The 19,916-nt window shown below is 34.9% G+C and overlaps 1 protein-coding gene across 1 annotated transcript in view; it reads left to right on the top strand.

Moving 5' to 3' along the window:
* The window catches only part of LOC150096936 (uncharacterized), a 198,119-nt gene extending 178,900 nt beyond the window's left edge, over window positions 1–19,219 (top strand). Inside the window, exon 9 of the mRNA XM_090408096.1 lies at window positions 17,954–19,219. Coding sequence (XP_090264222.1) covers window positions 17,954–17,984 — 31 coding nt within the window. The 3' untranslated portion in view covers window positions 17,985–19,219. The remainder of the gene's footprint in view (window positions 1–17,953) is intronic.
* Window positions 19,220–19,916: the final 697 nt, after the last annotated feature.

Genomic DNA, 19,916 nt, shown 5'->3' with positions numbered 1-19,916 from the left:
AAAAAACAAAACTTATTTGGTTCTTAATAAGTTTAATTCTTGGAATTCACTTGTCTGTGTGGAGTTTCACAATTTTGAGTTGTAGGTAAGCACTAACTGCACATCTGTTAGTTTTTCTTACTATAAATTCCAGTAGGTTATTAGTAGGTTATCTGTTTGTTGTAATACCAACACAGTGTCTAACTAAAACAATTGTACTAACATTTGTCCAAATTTTCAATTACATGAAAAAAGTTACTCATCTTCTCTACTGTACTCTTGAACCAGTACTGCCACGTTACTTATTGGATTCCATTTGTTTGAAACTGAAAATTCAGAAACCTTACTTTGTGAAATATCTTCCTCATCAGATGAGGAACTGCTCTGTAAATACAATAATCAGTTGCAATCATCTGAATTATTCACTACATCTTCAAAAATTCGAACTTCATCAGATATTTTATTTATTTTTTACAGTAGCTCAGTAAACTCATCACTAAAGCATGTGGATTTCCAACATGTTTCTAGTTGGTTAGTTTTCATCAGTTGCATTCTTCTTATAGAATATAGGATTCATTTTCAGTTAGGAATAGATAAATTTTCACTCCCTGTGTATACTGACTGGAAGCAGCTGTCCCTATATAATAAACAACATGCCTTACCCAACAACCACTATATACTGCAGATACAAGAAAAACAATAGTTTTATTGTATCACTGAATAAGGTACAGAGACTTTTACAGTCTCTGTAATATTTGTCAACAAATAGTGCAATTAGGGACAAGTGGAATAAAATCAGTGCTACTTAATGAAACACATCCTCTGCCACAGAAACTATGCTGCATAGACTCAAGCAAAACTGGTTGTTGTAACACAAACACAATCTCTAACTAAAACAATTGTCCTAACATTTGTCCAAATTTTCAATTACATGAAATAAGTGTTTGTTCAATTGCATTTGAAATTTTTGACATTAAGACAGATCACAAATGCCAACTTCAAATAAAATTCTGCTGAAAGATTGCAATCAACATTCCGTATAAACTTTGTGTCAGTGAACCCATCCACCTGACACAGAAGGGGCACACAAATGGCAATGAGAAGTCCTGCAGGTACAGAATCTTCCCTGAAGTGAACATGTTAACAGAATGAAAAACACACTGACGGGGGGGAAAAAAAAAACAAAAAAAAAACTAGATCAATAATGATTAAATGCTGTATTTAGTTTGCTATTCTCTGTGGAGCAGCAAAAACATGGACAATAAACAAGATAGTAGAAGATTAAATTAAAGATGCCAAGAAATTATATTCTTGGTTTATCCAAGTGTAAGCAATCAAAGTTTGAACATGAAGTATCTTTACGACTAAGCTACTTGTATATAGAAGCTAATAACTTCCCATAGAAGATAAAGATAGAAGAATTGATGCTTTCAAAATGTGGACATATAGGAGATTATTGAAGATCCCATAGGTCCAAAAAGAACTGAAATTGAAGGAATTTTGGACTTAATGAGGAACATACAGAAAAGAAAAATATATGTGGGTCATATTATGAGGCATGAAAGTCATCAAGATTTATTAGAGGAAAGAATCAAAGGAAAATGAAGAAAGACAACAACACACACACAATATGGTTCAAAATCATAAAGGAGTAGGTGGGCCCATATAGTAGAGACAGCAAGAGCATAACCTAAGACAGAAATATGTGGAGATCTGTAGTAGCCAATCTCTTGGATGGAGATGATACTTAATAGGATAGCATAGTGACTAGCTGCTTACCAAAATATATGCAGTTTAATTGTTCTCTAATATATACAGTCTTGAGAATAGAGCGCTCCCTAAAGATTGTTGTTCACATTACTTTAAAATGATTAATACATAGTTTCTTACTGTTTACTTAGTTTCCATATGATATTATTTTTCAGGTTTGAGAAAATGTATATTGTTTTATTTTGAAAGACTTAAGTAATTCTATGATTTCAAAATATTTGTAATAGTAATAACAGTATATATTTATATATATATATATGTGTGTGTGTGTAAGTATAGTTAATGTTAGCTTGCAGAAATAGCAGTGTATTATATGCATTTAGGTGCTCTAGTACAGTAGGTTCTGCTTATTGTTATCACTCTTTGCTATTAACTTATGTAATAGTGATCATATGAAATTCTAAAATTGTATGATACATAATTTCCTCAGCATGATGTGATCAATTCATTTAATATTATGATGTGATCAATTCATTTAATATTATCAAAATTTTATTTTAAACAAATAATGCAAATTTATTATGATTAGAAAACCTTGAGTTTTTAATGATGTATTACTTGCAAGGATCATTTATTCCATTAGATATAAGTTATTGGAATGGAGTGCCTTAGAATTCAAGGAAGGGAATTATAGCCATGTAAAATCATTTTAGTTTAAAAGAATGCATTTTCAGAATTATGAAAGATTGCAAGTGAGAAATATTGGGTAGCATGCATTTTAAAAAGATTTACTTATTTATTTTGTATATTTTCTATATAAATAAATTTGTAATTCTGAGATAGCTCTGTTGAATAAATATGATATATTTGGATTTTATATTCAATAAGTTGAATTGATAAAAAAAAAAAAATTAACCAAGTAATAATACATATGGCTATTATGGTCCCATCTCATTATTTTGAAATCTTTCTTTATTATTAGTTAATACAATTCCGATTTTGTAAAATCAGTGTGATCACATTAAATGGTACCTACTGTAATAACATTTATGGTACTAGTAGTAGTGATATATTTGTATGAATTGAAACGGTCCTGTGTTATTTACATATGTGCATGACAAAAGATAGCTAGTTTTCAGCATTTATGACTTGGTTGTATGCGTCACTGTGCTAAATTAATCCTTCTGATTCTATCATAAATTTGTTTTTTGCTTAGTGAAAGTTGATACTTTCATATAATAATAAACTTTTAAATTTGAAAATTATTTATTAGTTTTATATTCATAGAGATGAAATCTTTAGAAAACCCAAAGGCTGTTGATTATAATAATATTCCATATCCTTTCACAAAACAAACTGTCACTTGGAAACATGAAAATAAGAACTCCTATTGATCAGATATTAAAATAGTGTCATATTCAGCAAGGACCTCTATCACACAGAATTAAGTAAATTTAGCTAATATATATAAAAATGGAATTTTTATTTATTTCTTATAGTTTTCCTTTTGGAACGCTGGCATTTTCCTCTAGGAAAATACACCCAATAATACACAGACATGTATACAAAACTTTACAGGCTCCTATTGTACAGCATGGTGGAATACTATAAATATAAGAAAGTTATAAAGAGGTCAGTAAATTACAGTTGATCCATCTCCACTGGATTGTGTATAGCAAAGATGATCAATGTGAATATTAGTCATAGAATATGGCAAATATACATACGTTATTATTCATTTTAATCATATTAAAAAAAAAAAGATTAAAATATCCACAGAAGGAATAGCATAATGTTGAATCGTTCATTTCAGTAGAATACCAGTCACTTATCTGGTCACCTTAAATCTGGCAGATTCAAACCCACCATATACCGCTTTTTGGTATCCATCTGTCAACCATCTGCTGAACAATGTCAAGAGTTTATATTCCAGTCTCATATTCTCCAGTTTAGGCAATAGCCTTTCATGTGGTATCCTATCAAATGCCTTAGCAATATCCAACATTATCATTGTATATCCATTCCTTTTATCCAACTTGACCGTAACATGGTTATAAAATGAGCAGATTGCTAAAACATGACCTTCCTTTAGTAAACCCATGCTGCTCCTTGCAGGATGGGTTTACTAAAGGATAAATTTCTGTATGTGAGTTCTTACCAACTTCTCTAAAATCTTCACTACTACTATACTAGAGATACTGATAGATCAGCAGTTAGACACATCAGTTTTTGTGCCACTCTTGTACAATAGAACTATTATACATTCCTTCCATTCCTGTGGTATCATTCCAGAGCTGAGACTCAGGTTATACAAACATGTAAAAGGCCTAGCCAATTTAGCTGAACATTCCTTTAGCAAATGTGCTGATATTCCATCTGCTCCTATTGACAGATTCTTATGAAAGTTGAACAGCTCTTCAACCTCATTTTCATGAACCTCTAACTCTTCATCCAATGCAGCAGTAGCACTGTGCACTGTGTTACATACACCTGGTTGATATATCTTAGCAAAGTAAGCACTCATTAGCTTCTGACACTAAAGTACCATCTGTATTCAATAAAATTATTCTTCCACATTCATTCTTCCTTTTGCTTGTGGCATAACGATAAAATTCTTTTGGATTACCTTTAGTTTTCCACATCTTTTGACATCTTCTTGTGGATCCATTTCACTACTTTTCACATATACATTTCACAACCTATTTATTCTTCTAATACTAGGGATAGATTCAGATACCACCTTATTTAAGCACTTTTTCAAAGATTCCCATGCATTGCTAACATTTTTCCTATTCAGTAACTGATACCAAAGATAGTATTCTCCTAAGTTCATCATAATCTCGAGCTTTGTAGTTCAGCGTCTAACCTGTTCTAATGGGAACATCAGTATAATTAGATACTTCCCAAAAAAGCACACCACCATGATCACTGTCACCAACCGGTGGTAAAATAGTCATATTCTTAACAGAGACCCCCTTCTGACACTCTTTGACCTCGAGTTCCTTCTTTTACATGTTGCTTGAGAAAGTTTATCTTGCAACAATTCAATAAATTCCTCTTCATTCTTATCATGAGATTTCTCTTTTACCCAATCGATGTTTGGATAATTAAAGTTGCCCATAATGATCATTTAGTACCCATAATGCTAAATTGGTGATGCATTTCTTCGTCCCCTGCAACTGAGCTGCCAAGTCTGTAGCAACACTCCACCACCATATATTTCATTTTGGTTTTCTCTACTTCACACCAATTAGCCTCGAACTCACCGCTGCATGAGACATTGTTACCAACGTTGTTTTCTTCTTGGTTTAATTCTTTATCCAAGTGTAAGCAAACAAAGTTTGCACATGAAGTATTGTTATAACGTTGTCTGTGCTTGTATTACCCTGCTTTGCCTTTGCTTTCTTTAATATTCGTGAATGGTCAGCTGTCTTAGCTATCAATTGCTGCCATATATCTATTTCTTCTCTCTTATTTCTTATGCTCTATAGTCTAACAAATTTATTTGTTTTAACAACTGTGCCAATTAGGCTATATTTTGAGTATGAGAATAGAAGATCTTAAATAAAGAATAAGCAGATATCATTTATGTTCCCCCACTTATATTATGCTTACTTTAAACTAATTGTGGCTTAAATATGATTTATATAAACTTCTATCTTATGCAGGTTCTAATTTTTTTAGGATAGTGCATTCACAGAATCAGTCCACTGTATTGTTTACAAACCATTTAATTAAGTCAAACAGAAATATGTACAGAATGAGTTACATTCACATATATACACAATGTCATTACAGTTCTATTGCTAGTCTCAGTTCTTTCTAATCTTTCTAGTTCTTTCTAGAACTAAGCTAATTCACAACTAGCATAACATTGACTGAATACGAGACATACCTTGGTTAAGCCTAATTCACCATTAATATACATTATTGCATATGCATAGATGCTTGACATATATTCTTGTTCAGTATTACAACTACTTACAATTCTTGTTCAGCAGAGTCTTTCACATTAACCTTTTGTTCACATGTAATTCTTTTTCTTATCTTTCTTCCGCTTGCTGACACATTCCTGTTCTTCTGCTAAAATTCTTCCTTGTCATGGTTGTCGACTACCTACGCCTTGCCTTATAGGATCCTTAACATGGCGGCGATGTACAGGTCCTTCCCTTCGAGACGAACAACACAATATTTCTTGCATAGTGATGTACCCAGGTAGAAGACCTAGCCCTTACGATGCTTCTCTTTCAATTTCAAACAGCAAACTTGGCATGACAGGGATTTTGGTAAGAGAAAGCTTAGAAAACCATGAGATAAATTTCCTTTCCGGCAAGCTGCCTTATATAGGCCCAGAACTCCATTGTGCACGTGCACACATCTCTCGAAACTGGTCACATATTTACCTTCGGACATGCTGATATCATTCTTCATGCGTCTTTGGAATTCTTTACTCATGGCAACAGTGGTCACGTATTGACCTCTGGCTATGATGACACCATTCTTCGCAGGTCATTGAAATTTTCCATTTATGGCAAATCTCAGAAATCTTCACTCACTTCAGCATTGACGTTAAAGGTGATTATGGACAGGGAGTTGAAGTTTAAAAGACATATCATGAAGGTAACCAAAGCAGCACATCAGATATGTGGTTGAATACACTAACAAGCAGGGATAGAGATGTTATTGTTTCTCTATATAAGACATTTTAAGGAAACAATAACCTCTCTATCCTGATCACAGAAAATCTAGACACCTATGAGAATATATTGATGGTCTATGGGCTTCAAAAACTAGCTGACATGCAAAACAGAGGAGTCATGATAGAAGGATATAAGTTGTTTAAAGGGGTTTTAGAGAATTGACACTGAGGACTTTTTCAGTACATGGCAGCAAGGGAGAGAACAAGGGATCACCAAGGTTATTGGGACTAGATTGTTTGATTTGAGGGTATTGAATATGTTGCCAGAGGTGGTTGTGAGTGCTTCATCAATTAATAAGTTTAAGGATAGGTATTGTGTGAATAATGAGTCTCTTGTGATGAGTTGTCTGACTCCCTAGAGATTCCTGTATAATAATTATAAAAATGATAATTATCTAGAAAAGCTTTATTAATTTATAGAATAATTCACTAGAGGATAGATCACTGTTAAATTTACTACTTTGATGACCTTGCTCATCATTGCTATCATCAGTTCCTTTTAGGGATGGGGAGGGGCTACAGAATACTATGATAGAATGATAAAAAATCAAATCTGCACTTTACCTAGATTTGATTTTTTTCTGCTGTTCTAGCAGGAAAAAGATCCAGACCATCATCAAACCTGTTTTTGCTAACCTTTTCTCTCCCATTCTGTTTAATATGATTTTGTTGCTGATGCCTGCCATCTTCATTACTCTAATTTTTCTAGAAATTTCTTGCCTGTGACCATATTTAATTCTCAGATCCATAAGTTGAATGCTATCTTGTATATATACTTTTAATTTAATATTTTGGCTATTTTTTCTCTTATTTCATATAAATTTATTCAACTGCCTTTCCACCATACCAACTTTTCTTTAATCTGTTATATATTTCTAAATTTAATTTGCCATTGTCACTAAAAATTTGCTGAAGTAATGAAATAGTTTACTCCTTTTCTAGGGTCTCTATCGAGAATGTAGTTGGTTTTCTTTGTTCCTGCCCATTTTAATTTTTTCCCTCTTTTTTATTGCTAGTTTTATACCAGTTATTATAGCTTAATTCTTTTCAGTTAAAAATCTTGAAGATCAGTAGTGACTTTATTTAGGAATAATAACATCAGCATATGTAAAGAGTTAGTGAAATATATCAGATTTTGATACTTTTATTGAATGCATTCACATATCCTGCAGCCACCATCTCTTAGTTATTCCATTCACACACCACTGAAAGAAAAATCATTTCTTATCCCTTTCTTGACTCATTTATTGGGAACTTCCATGGATGTCCTCTTGTCTTCTCACCATCCTCCATTAAATGAAAAATTCATCTACCTGTATAATGCTTTCAGAAGTTTGTAGGTGTCTGTCATATCACCCTTTTCTCCTGTTTGCTAGTTCTATAGTCACACACCTACATAATCTACATTCTACACACACACACATGCATTGGGTAGATGAGAGTAATGTTATCTGTGAAAGTCAACATGGATTTGTTGAGAGGCACTCTTGCTTTAGTAATATGATTGCCTTTTATAATAAATTGACAATAGCAGATGATGAGGGAAAGGTATATCTACCATTTTTTTGCATTTTTCAAAGACATTTAACAGAGTACTACATGATAAGCTGATATTTAAGTTGCAGCACATGAGTTTAGATGTCAGGTTAGGGAACTGGATTCTGGATTGGCTATCTGATAGGTATCAGAGAGTTGTGATGGGGAGGGGGGGGGGCAATATCAGAACATTACAAGTGAGGTCCCACAGGGCTCAGTTACTGGGACCTCTATTGTTTAACCTTTATATCAATGACATTGTCAGTGGATTGCAGTGGATATTCAGTTGTTTGCAGATATGAAGCTGGGAAGGGTTAGTAGTAGTAGTGCAGATATGGTAGCCCTGCAAGAGGATTTGAATAAACTGGACAAATGGGAAAATGAATGGGGATATCAGTTTAATGCAGCAAAATGCAAAGTCTTGAAGTTTGGTATACATTGATGGGAGGCTGCATACTTTGTCAGGGTAACTGTACTGGAGGAGGTAGGTGAGGCAAGGGATCTGGTATTGCTATCTCAGTATCTGCTGCAATACTGAGAAGGATGCTGGCCTGCAGAGATAAGAGTTGTCATTCCATTGTATAAAGACCTGATCAGACCACACACTTAGACTTTGTTCTCAGATTTGGTCCCCAGGATTTGAAGAGGATGAATTAACTGTGGACAAGGTACAGAGGCAGATAACAAAGATGGTATCAGGACTGTAAAATGTTAGTTATGAAGACAAGCTGAGGGAGTTTGGTGGATAAAAGGAGAGGTGATATGATCGAGACTTTTAAACTGTTGAGAAGTGGCTACAGGATTGACACTGAGGAGTTCTTTCGCTTGGTGGCACAGAAGGAAGGACAAGGGGCCATCCCTGGAAGTTGTGAGCAAGAAGGTGGGATTTAGTTTCTTTGCAATACATTCCACAGTTCAACGTGAAATGCATTGCCCGATAGTGGCGAGAGCACGAACAGCCAATGAGTTCAAAGAGTGATATGATACACTTTGTGTTTTCTAGGATTGGCCTCCCACGATGAATTTTTTGACTCAGTGGAGGCCCGAAGAATCATAATAATAATTATTATTATTATTATGTCCTATTTTATACCGTGCAACTGCAGCATTTTGAAAAGCTTTCTCTTGGCACCTTATTCTATGCCTTTGCCAAACAAATACAGATTTCTGTTATATCCCCCATGATTTCTTGACTATTTGTCTTAAAGTAAAAATCTGATTTTGTTAGAATACCAAATCTGTTTTACTAATTGTACCATAGCACTTTTTTTTTTTTGTCAATGGTATCATGCTTTCACTCACCAAAAAACAGAAATGGTTGTATTCATTTATAGTCATAGTCAGAGCAACTTTAGCATTCTTCCATCAGTCTATAACTGATTCCTTTGTTGCTTGCTATCATGTTTCTCGAGTACTGTCATTATTGGCTCATCCACCAGGAGAAGTGTCCTGTTCTTGGTTTCCTACTGGTTGCAGCTTGGCAGACTCTTGGAAAAGAGAAGACATCAAAGTGGGTGTGAATTTTCCTTCCTGAAAAGGTGATGGGATGTAGGGAGATAGTTCTAAGTGTTTCAGGATTTCACTCTAAAAAATTTACATTGATTGGGGAAGTGATACACTTTGTGTGTGTGTGGGGGGGGGGGGGTTCTCCTTTTTGTGGGACAGGTGCCCCAAACCCAATTCTGTCTAATCTCTGGGCTAGACAGTAATTTTTTATTATTATTATTTATATTTATCTGTTTTTATATATATGTATATATATATATTTTTTTGAATTTTAATTTTTCTACTTTTTTCTTTTTTTTTTAATTTATTACTTTTTAAAGATATATATATATATATATATATATATATATATTATTTTCACTGTTTTGTCAGCCTATGCTCTAGGGTCGCCAAAGCATGCGGTGGTGGATTTGAGCTGTTGTTAAAAAAAAAAAAAGTGTGAATTCATTTGTGAATTATGCTCCATTTTTTTTTCTCAGTAACACAAGTGTTGTTTAGAGGTTCTGCTTTAGAGTTTCGTGTTATTATATATCGTGTTATTTTTGAGTTACCGAGAATGTGTGGTCACAGTCGGAGTATTGGTGGCTGAAGAAAAGATAAGTTATTCGCTATTTTTTGGTATAGATTAATATAGCGTTTTTATATATATATATATATATATATATATATATATATATACACACACTAGGGGGCTCTGACCCCTGGCAGTTACAGTGCCCAATGCCCTGAGTTCCAGACTGTTAGGTCGGTTCTCCTTGAATTCTGATGACTGGGATTTCGAAGAATCGAAGGGAGGTGGGGTACTGTCACATGTGCCCCATGAGAGAATGGAAACAGCAGAAGAGAGGGAATGAGAGAGGTATGGGAATGATAGAAGAGGAGAGAATGGAAACAGCAGGAGAGAGGTATGGGAATGATAGAAGAGGAGAGAATGGAAACAGTAGGAGAGAGGGAATGTTAGAAGAGGAGAGGAGAGAATGGAAACAGTAGGGGAGAGAGGTATAGGAATGCTAGAAGAGAGAATAGAAACAGTAGGAGAGAGGGAATGAGTGAGAGGTATGGGAATGCTAGAAGAGGAGAGAATAGGAGCAGTAGAGGAGATGGAATTGAGAGAGTTGTATGGGAATAATAGAAGAGGAGATACTGGGAATAGTAGAAGAGAGGGAATGAGGGTGAGTTATGGGAATAACACAAGAGGAGAGAATAGGATAAGTGGAAGAGAAGGAATGAGAGAGAGTTATGGGAGTGATGGAGGAGGAGAGAATGGAAACAGTAGGAGAGAGGGAATGGTGAGAGGTGTAATGTATGGTGATTCAATGATACATGGTGTGCAAGATAGGATGTGTGAGGAGTGTTTGCCTGGAGGAACAATAGAGAATGTGGCTATGGCAATTAAGAGGGGTGAAAGGATGGATGAGATGATTGTGATGGTGGGCACGAATGACTTGAGAGGCTGTATAAATCAGGCGGCAAGAGATCTGAGATTCTTGCTTGAAGTTGTGCAAAAGAAAATGCAGAGAGGGAAGATTGTGTGTGTGTGTTGCCCAAGTATGATAGTGACAAGCTGAGCAGAAGAGCAGCAATACTGAATCATAATAGCCAGAATGTGTGAGAAGAAAGGGTTGGAATATGTGGATGCTTGGAAGGCGTTTGAAGACAGAAGGGAACTGTATGCTAGAGACTACTTGCATTTGAATGAGGAAGGACGAAGGCATATGGAAAGATTGTTGTTTTCTGAACGAGTCAGTGTCAATGCAGGGAAACTAGAATTCCCAGGGATGGCCTCTTCGGGAAAGGGGGATGATGTCAGGAAACATTGAGCCCAGGGAGGTTGAGAGGGGACAATGATATGTATAGAAGCAGTGACATTTTTATGCTCTATTCTAATGCCAGGAGTATCCAAAATAAAGGAAATGAATTGGTGGTGCTGATAGCATCAACCTGGCCAAAGATTATTGGATTCTCTGAGACGTGGTTGACGGAGGATGATATAATAACTGGAATTGAAGTGGCAGGGTACAGCATTTTTCTGCAGGATAGAAAAGGAAAGGAAAATGTGGTGGTGGAGTACTGCTTATGGTAAGTGATGACTTATGTACTCTTAGAGTAGAGGCTTTGGAAGGCAGTGACACAAATGGTTTTGAAAGCATATGATGTGAGGTAAAAGTTGCCAAGACAGGATATTTATTGGAGTGTTGCTATAAACCAGGGAGCACAGAGGGTGGGGACCAGGAGATGTTTAGGCAGTTGAGCGGCAAGTGCAAGAAGAATGATCGTTATGGGAAATTTTAACTACAGCAGTATAAGTTGGGAAGAGGAAAACAAGTAGTAAGAAGGGGATAGAATTTCTGGAATTCTTGAGGGACAGATGTCTTCGGCAGCATGCGATGGAGGGAACAAGAGGTTCAAGAGTTTTGGATTTGGTCATAGCATCAGAAGAGCTGATAATAAGTGAGATGACATCTCTCCCACCAGATGGAGAGACTGACCATACGGTTTTGACTTGGAAGATGAATAGACATGCAGGTGTATCAAAGAAAAGGGAACGTATGTGAAATTATAAGGCAGGTGATTATAGTAGTCTTAGGTATCAACTAGGGGCAGTTCCATGGAAGGTAGAATTGGAAGGCCAGGATATCATTAATACTTAGGAAATTGTGAAAGAATATATGTTAGCAGCAATAGTAAGCTGTATTCCATGGGTGAAGAAGCGGACACAATTTGGTGTAAAGTGGATGACAAACAATATCAAACAGGAACTGCAGTTGAAAAAGAGATTATGGAAGATATACAAGGAGAGGTGTGGAGGACAGATACACGAAGAATATAAGACACAGGCCAGGAGAGTGACCAGAATGGTGAAGAAGGCAAATCTGGAATATGAGAAGAGATTGGCACTAAGATCTGGAGAAAATCCTAGGGAATTTTTTAGCTATGTGGCCAGTAGGCGGAGAAACGATTGTGGGAGAATGACATTGCGGGGTAAAAATGGGAATAGAGTGACTGATGCAGAGGACATAGTGGAGTTGTTCAATGAGCATTTTATTGGAGTATTTCATCCTGGAGGAGGTTTTAATACTAGAGGGATAGGGCAAGATCAGGGTTTAGAGGTGCAAGAGGAGAGTGTGTTCCAAATACTGAGTACTCTGGATACCAATAAAGCTGTTGGACTGGATGGTATTTCACCACAGGTTTTGAGAGAATGTGCTAAAGAACTGACAGACTCCGTTGACCTGGCTTTTCAATAAAAGTCTGGCTGAAGGAAAGGTACCCAGGGAATGGAAGGAAGGTAAGATAGTGCTGCTGCATACGGGCAGTAGCAGACTGGAAGTGTCTAATTATAGGCCTGTTTGTATGTCATCAGTAGTTAAGGTCTTGGAGAAATTAGTGAAGGACTATATACAGCGTTGGGTAGATGAGGATAATGTTACTGTGAGAATCAACATGGATTTGTTAAGGGGCGCTCTTGCTTTAGTAATATGATTCTTTTATAATAAAGTGACAAGAGCAGTTGATGAGGGAAAGGCATATACTGCCATTTTTTTGGATTTTGCAAAGCCTTTTGACAGGGTGCCACAATAAGCTGATATTTAAGTTGCAGCACATGGGTTTAAATGGTGGGTTTGTCAAATGGATTCAGGATTGGCTGAGTACAAGTGGGGTTCCACAGGGCTCAGTACTGGGACCTGTATTGTTCAATCTTTATTGCAAGGGAACATTCAGTTGTTTGTGGATGATATGAAGTTGGGAAGGGTTATCAGTAATAGTGCAGATGTGACAGCCCTGCAAGAGGATTTGAATAAACTAGACAGATGGGCAAATAAATGGGGTTGTCAGTTCAATGCAGCAAAATGTAAAGTCTTGAGGTTTGGGATCCATCAGTGGGAGGATGCGTACTCGATTGGAGAAAGTAGGGGAGACGAGAGATCTGGGGATGATGATTGATAGAAAACTGAAATTCAGGGAGCATATTGCAAAGGTGGTGAGGGTAACTCAGAGGATTGCTGCAATACTGAGAAGGATACTGACCTGCAGAGATAAAAGAGTTATCATTCCATTGTATAAGACCCTGATCAGATCACACTTGGACTATTGTTCTCAGATTTGGTTCCCCAGGATTTGAAGGGATAAATTGACTGTGGCAGAGGCAGATAACAAAGATGGTTTCAGGACTGCACAATATGAGTTATGAGGATCTACTGAGGGGATGTAGACTGCAGAGTTTGGTGAATAGAAGGAGAGGTGATATGATCGAGACTTTTAAACTGTTGAGAGGCAGTTACAGGGTAGACATTGGAGAGTTCTTTCACTTGGTGGAATGGTGGGAAGGAGTGATGACAAGGGGCCATCCCTGGAAGTTACGAAAGGAGGCTATGCACAAGAGGGTGAGGAGTGGTTTCTTTGTGTGGAGTATGGTTGAACCTTGGAATGCATTGCCTGAGAGAGTGGTTGGAGTGGGGACGGTTAATGGGTTCACGGATTGGTATGATAGACTTTGTATTTCCTAAAAATGACCTCCCACATACATGTTTTTTTTATTTTTTTAAGTGATAAAATAAATGATAATTTATCCTTTAATTCATTCAGAAAATGTCTCGGGGGTTATTGTTTAGGGAAGACTAATGTCAGTGATGATTTCCTGGTGTAATTTCATAAAATATTCAGAATTATCTTATTTTGATATTCATAACATATTAATGGTGAGCTCCAGCATTTCCTTGAAACCTTTGTTCCTACTTTTTGCTGTAAGTTCAGGTATTTTTTAATTGAGGCTCTTGTGCTTCTTATGTTTTCCACGGTCTTTCACTTTTTGGAAAATTGCAATATTTCTGATTTTTCATGTATGGCACTTGAATTCTATTAGTAAGTAGAGGAATTGAGTTCTTTTGCTTACTTTTTCAGGTATATTCTTTAAATATTATACTTGTTCCTTTTTCAGATATTTTTTTTCTGATATTTTACCCCAGATTTGACTTGTCACTGTTCGTACTGTTCATTCATAGAATAGGTGACCTTATGTTTCCTGCAAGGAGCAGATGGCACAATTATACTCTCAGGTATAATTATAATCTCAGAAGGCACAATTATACTTCTATTTTTGAATTTTTGTTTTCACTGGAAAGATATTTTGTAGTATCTTCCAGTTGAAATTGTGTTTGAAATTGTGTACTAGAAGTAAGTTTTTACATTTTTCTTTATTTTGCAGGAGATTATCTGTCAGTTTCTTTTTTGTTTGTTCTTTTTTTTCCCATCTAGAAATTGTTTTATAATAATCTCTCTCTCTCGTAACCTTTGCTTTCTTTTCTCTGTGGTTTTGCCAGTAAAGAGTTTGTATCTTACCCTTAGCCAGTATTGGCAAACTCTGGAGGGATGTTCAGTTTCTGAGAGCTTTATTCTCTGTAGCATTTTCTCAGCAGATAACATTTCTGAAAGTCTCAGGATGTTTAGACCTCCTTGTCCTTTTTTTTTAACTGAACTTTTGTTAACCTTTGCATGTTTGTTGTCCTAGAAGTTACATATGATGTCTTTGTCTTCCAGTCTGTTTGGTGATAGAAAAGGGAGTTGATTACAGGAATCATTGAATAATCCATTGCTTTTTCCAGAAACAGATTTCCAGGTTGATAGGTGTTTTATGCAGGTTATTTTCTCTTCATTTTCTAATAGTGCGAGGTCGTTGAAAAGAATTTTAATTGGTGGTGCTTGCAGGGTTATGCCATCTTCTGATGCTTTTATTTTTATTTCATTAATCACTGATCCTGATGTATTTTTATATAGTCCGGAAGAGGCCATTAAGAAACAGGTTGTTTCTTAATGGCCAAATCTATGCACAGTAGTCAGGATGTGGCCGAATCAGTCTTATAAAGAGGGATAATAACTTCCTTATCTTTACTTGTTAGCATGTTTTTTGACATCCAAGTAATTCTTTGAGCTATTTTACCAACTTTTGCAATATACCATCTAAACTTCAACTCTGTCCACCATTATCCTCAAGTTCCTAGTCTCATCAATTTCCTGCAATCCAGTACCATCAGTGTGATACACAGTATGTAACCTTACATTTTGTAATTAAATAGACAATCATTATCCTTTGCCCACAATACCAGTTTATTTCAATCATCTTGCAGAATATCCACATCACCTTTGTCAACTATTGCCTCCTCCAGTTTTGCATCATCAGCAAACAACTGAATATTCCCACTTAAATGTTTCCCTATATCTTTGATATACATATTAAAGAGTAATGGCCCTAGTACAGAACCCTGAGGTACTCCACTAGTCACCATCATTTTCCTAGACTCCATTCCACCATATACTACTCAGGTGTCTGTCCATCAGCCATCCCCCTATCCATACTACTAGCTTCATATCCATTCCCATTTGCTCCAACTTTTGTAGTAGTTTTCCATGGTATTCTGTCATATGCCTCTACAAAGTCCAGCAGTATTATGGCATACCATTTCCTTTATATAGTTCCACTGTCATTTTATTATAAAATGTGAATAAATTACTAAGTCAGAACACTTTACAAAGCCATGCTGTTCACTATATAGAGTATTGTATCCCTATCCACCCACTGCTAGATTTTATCCTTAGCCCAATTATCCAATACTTTAACAACCACTCCTGATATATTATAATTTTATCTTACCCTCTTTCCACTTACTTGAACATTGCCTTAGACTTATGAACAACTTCATCAGAGACAATGCCAAATTCTCTTGCACATTCACATAATACACACGCTGAGTTGCCATCTGGTCCCACTGCTGTATTTGCAATGATATTTTTCAGTATGCTGAAAATATCCTGTTCATCTCTTCAATTTTGACATGTGTATCTGTCACCTACCAACTACAAAATCTTTGCAAAATGATCACTCAACAACTCAACTATTTCTTTTGCCTCTGTCACCTTCCTACCATCAGCATTAATTAAAGACATCCTACCATAGTAATTTTTCCTCTTACTTGCTACATAATGAAAATGCTCCTGAGTCCAGACTCTGACTCTAGCTCTTTTTCTAGGTTTTCATCATGTGCTGTGTAACCTACACATATGCTGTGTAACCTACATATACATACAGCTTTAAAACAGTTTGGGAGCACTGCTACATGTAGTTTTGAAACCACTGGATTATTAGATATGATGATTTTGTGCTCATTGCAGTAATAAAAAAAAAGTCGTGATAATATGAGCACCGCCACCTTATTTTTTACACACAGATGCCTTCCCCCCACACACGCAAAAGCATGAATATCTAACTAATATTAACAACTCCAGCTCTTTTAAAATTAAAAAAATAAAATAAATAATAAGTATAGCTTGAAGTATCTGATAAAATGCTGGATTTCATTTATTAGAATAGCCTGTTTTTAATTGTATTTGAACAAATGCTGAAAACCAGTAGTTCTGATGCCATCACTGTATAATATTATTGTTATTTGGTACCTTAAAAAGATGTTGTTAGTGTTTGATAGCAAATTTAATTATTTACAGTTTTATTTTATTATAAATGAAGTTATACAGATTTGTTATATTTTGAAAACTCAATCTTTAGAATTAAGATATAGATATATTTTTTAATACATAATTAGATCTGCACTGTTAGCTTAAAAATAAAACAACTGTTAGTAGTTATGAAATTATATGTTATAAATATTATCTTGAAATGTATTTTTACGTCTGCGAGATTATTACTTTCTTTCAGTAGCTATTTAACTTTGAAAAATTATTCTGTGCTATATGTATTTATTTTGCTTATGTTGTCACATCTGTGCTCAAGGTTTGGCTTTATATCTGTGAGAAAAGTATTTTTGTAAGTTAATACAGTGGTTTCCAAACTGAGATACATGCTGAGAATTGAGAATAAAATTTTGTTTCATGCAAAAAAAAATTTAAAAAAAATATTATATATTAAGTGTGTGTGTGTAATTTTTTTATTATTGGTTTCAAGATGAAATTCAAAATGTATTATTACATGGTTCAGTTCCTCTTATAGCTGTAAGCAGTGTTTGTATTTAGATAAATTTGATTTTACCAATTTTGTGTCCTAGTCAGAATTATTGCAGTCATTTAATGTCTAAGTGTTGCTTTGATGTCTTACATTATAAGAAAGTCTGAAATGTTTAAATATATATAAATACTAAATATAATATAGTGTCAAGAGAGGTATTGAGAATGGAGGATATACGTACAGCTTTAAAACAGTTTGGGAGCACTGCTACATGTAGTTTTGAAACCACTGGATTATTAGATATGATGATTTTGTGCTCATTGCTTTCCAAACCCTTCTTACCGTCCTAAACCATTCCACCCTTAAGCCAAAACACTTCCATTACTGGAAGCAAGTAAAGTGACCTTGACAGGAATGAACAAATTAAAGACGAGTATTTCTGCTTAGAGAGCCATAAGATCAATAGAAAATATCTGCTGTGTATTTTTTATCTCAGCTTGAAAATTCTGAGATATATATCTTATTCGGTCACTATATATGCTTGCAATATCTACAAATTACTTGTTTAGATTTTTAGGGTGTGTGAATCCTGCTTCCTGAAATTCCATGAAGATAAATAGAATGTGCAACTTTCTTCGACCTCCTCATATGCTTTTACATCATTGTGATGATATCAATGGCAGCTACCTATCTGTGATGTTAAATTTCGTGTAAAATTACTCAAAGTAAATTCAGTGTGCATTTTAAATTACTTTTTTTGTTTGTTTGTTTTACTGTAATTCATGTTCTTATGAAGTAGATATTGTCAATTTTATTTGACAGTTTCACTCAGGTTGTTATTCTAGGAAACATAATTTAACTTCTTTTGATGTCGTAAAATATAACAAGCAGGATAAAAAAAAGACTTAAAAACATAAAGTAATGTTGGGCATAATGTAGTATTTTCCTTTTTTCTGAATTGTTAAGATCAAAGTATTACTATAGTTATAACAAATGGGAGAACAGAAACTTTAAAATATGTAGCCAGTTATCAAAGTCTTGACTCTATAACAAGTATACACACCATGTTTTTCTTTTAAATTATAAAACTGAGCTTTCAACGTAAGTTTTTATGTGTGTTTAAACTACTGTGACATGAATGTCATTTTGAATTTTCTGACTGCAGAAAATGCTTCAGTGAGTGTAAAAGCACACACATTCTCTCTCTCTCTTCCTGTGTGTGTGTGTGTGTGTGTATTCATTACTTGTTTGTTCTTTAATGTCCTTTGCTTTGTTTTTGCACCACGAGTGCTACAGAGATCCCACCTAAAACTACTGTGCCATGTATTGTGTGTTTTGTGTCTGAAAGAGTGCCTGTTAATATCCCATATTTTACCACCGGCCATTTATAAACAGTCATGTTCAAAGTATACTGTTATATGCTGTACTGATCTCAGACTGTATTGTTATCAGTGTAGATATATTCATAATAATATATGATTTGTTTCCTTTAAGTATTGGTCCAGTAAGTAAATATTGTGTGAATTATTTGTGTTAATTATTTTTTTATACTTTTATATATACTGTCTTAAATTTCACTCAGATATTTCATTTATTAAAAAAAAAACCACCACCAAAAAAAAAAAATAATAATAAAATAAAATATTTATGTATTTATTCATTCTCTTTACTTCTGATTGGTGATTATGGATTAGAGAAAAATTGTACATTGTTCTTAAACATAATTTTGAATTTGACATTACTGAGAATTATAGACCTATCATAATTCCCTGTACTCAGTTAACTTGATAAAAATGCTAAGTTAAATCACATTTCCTGGTACTTTCTTTGTTATGTGTGCGTGCATTATATGGTTTGATTAAAATGTTTAGAAATTTTGAATAGTTGTCTTGTACTATTCTTGCTATTATTGTAGCACATCATGCACACATGTATACTAATTAATTAATGCCAACCATCATAAATGTTTCATATACTTTTGAAGCAAGGATTTTTTTTTTAATGTATTATATATCATAATCCACAAGCCTCATTGGTTGGATTCATTCATATCTGCCTCTTGTTAGTTCATTTTATGAAGTCAGCAATAATTAATTTATATATTTAGAAAGAAACAAATTAAAGACCAGTCTATATACCTAAGGTTGTTGTTAAGGTATTAGAGAAGTTGGTGAGGAGGACTAGGATTCAGAAGTGGATCGATAATAGCAGTATTTTAATGATGGTCAGCATCGGTTTGTTATTGGAAGGTCATGTTTCAGCAATATCAACAAGATAACAAATTCACTCAAAAGGAGGTGCATATAAGGTTATGTACTTGGATTTTTCAAAGCTCTTTAATAGACAGCCACACAAGCTAGAAACTGAAACAGAGGGGATTAGATAACAGACTAGTAAGTTGGATAGCTGATTAGCTCTCAGACAGGTGTATATGGAGTAGTGGTATCCCAAAAGAGGAAGGTCACTAGTGGACTGCCATAGGCAGGGCCATTGTCACATTGGATCATGCCCTGAGACAATTGAATATCACCC

Source organism: Typopeltis vanoorti, chromosome 18 (genome assembly GCF_054136105.1).
Source record: "Typopeltis vanoorti isolate ZY-2024b chromosome 18, IOZ_Tvanoo_1.0, whole genome shotgun sequence".
Lineage (NCBI taxonomy): Eukaryota > Metazoa > Arthropoda > Arachnida > Uropygi > Thelyphonidae > Typopeltis > Typopeltis vanoorti.
This window is presented reverse-complemented; position numbering and strand designations above follow the sequence as displayed.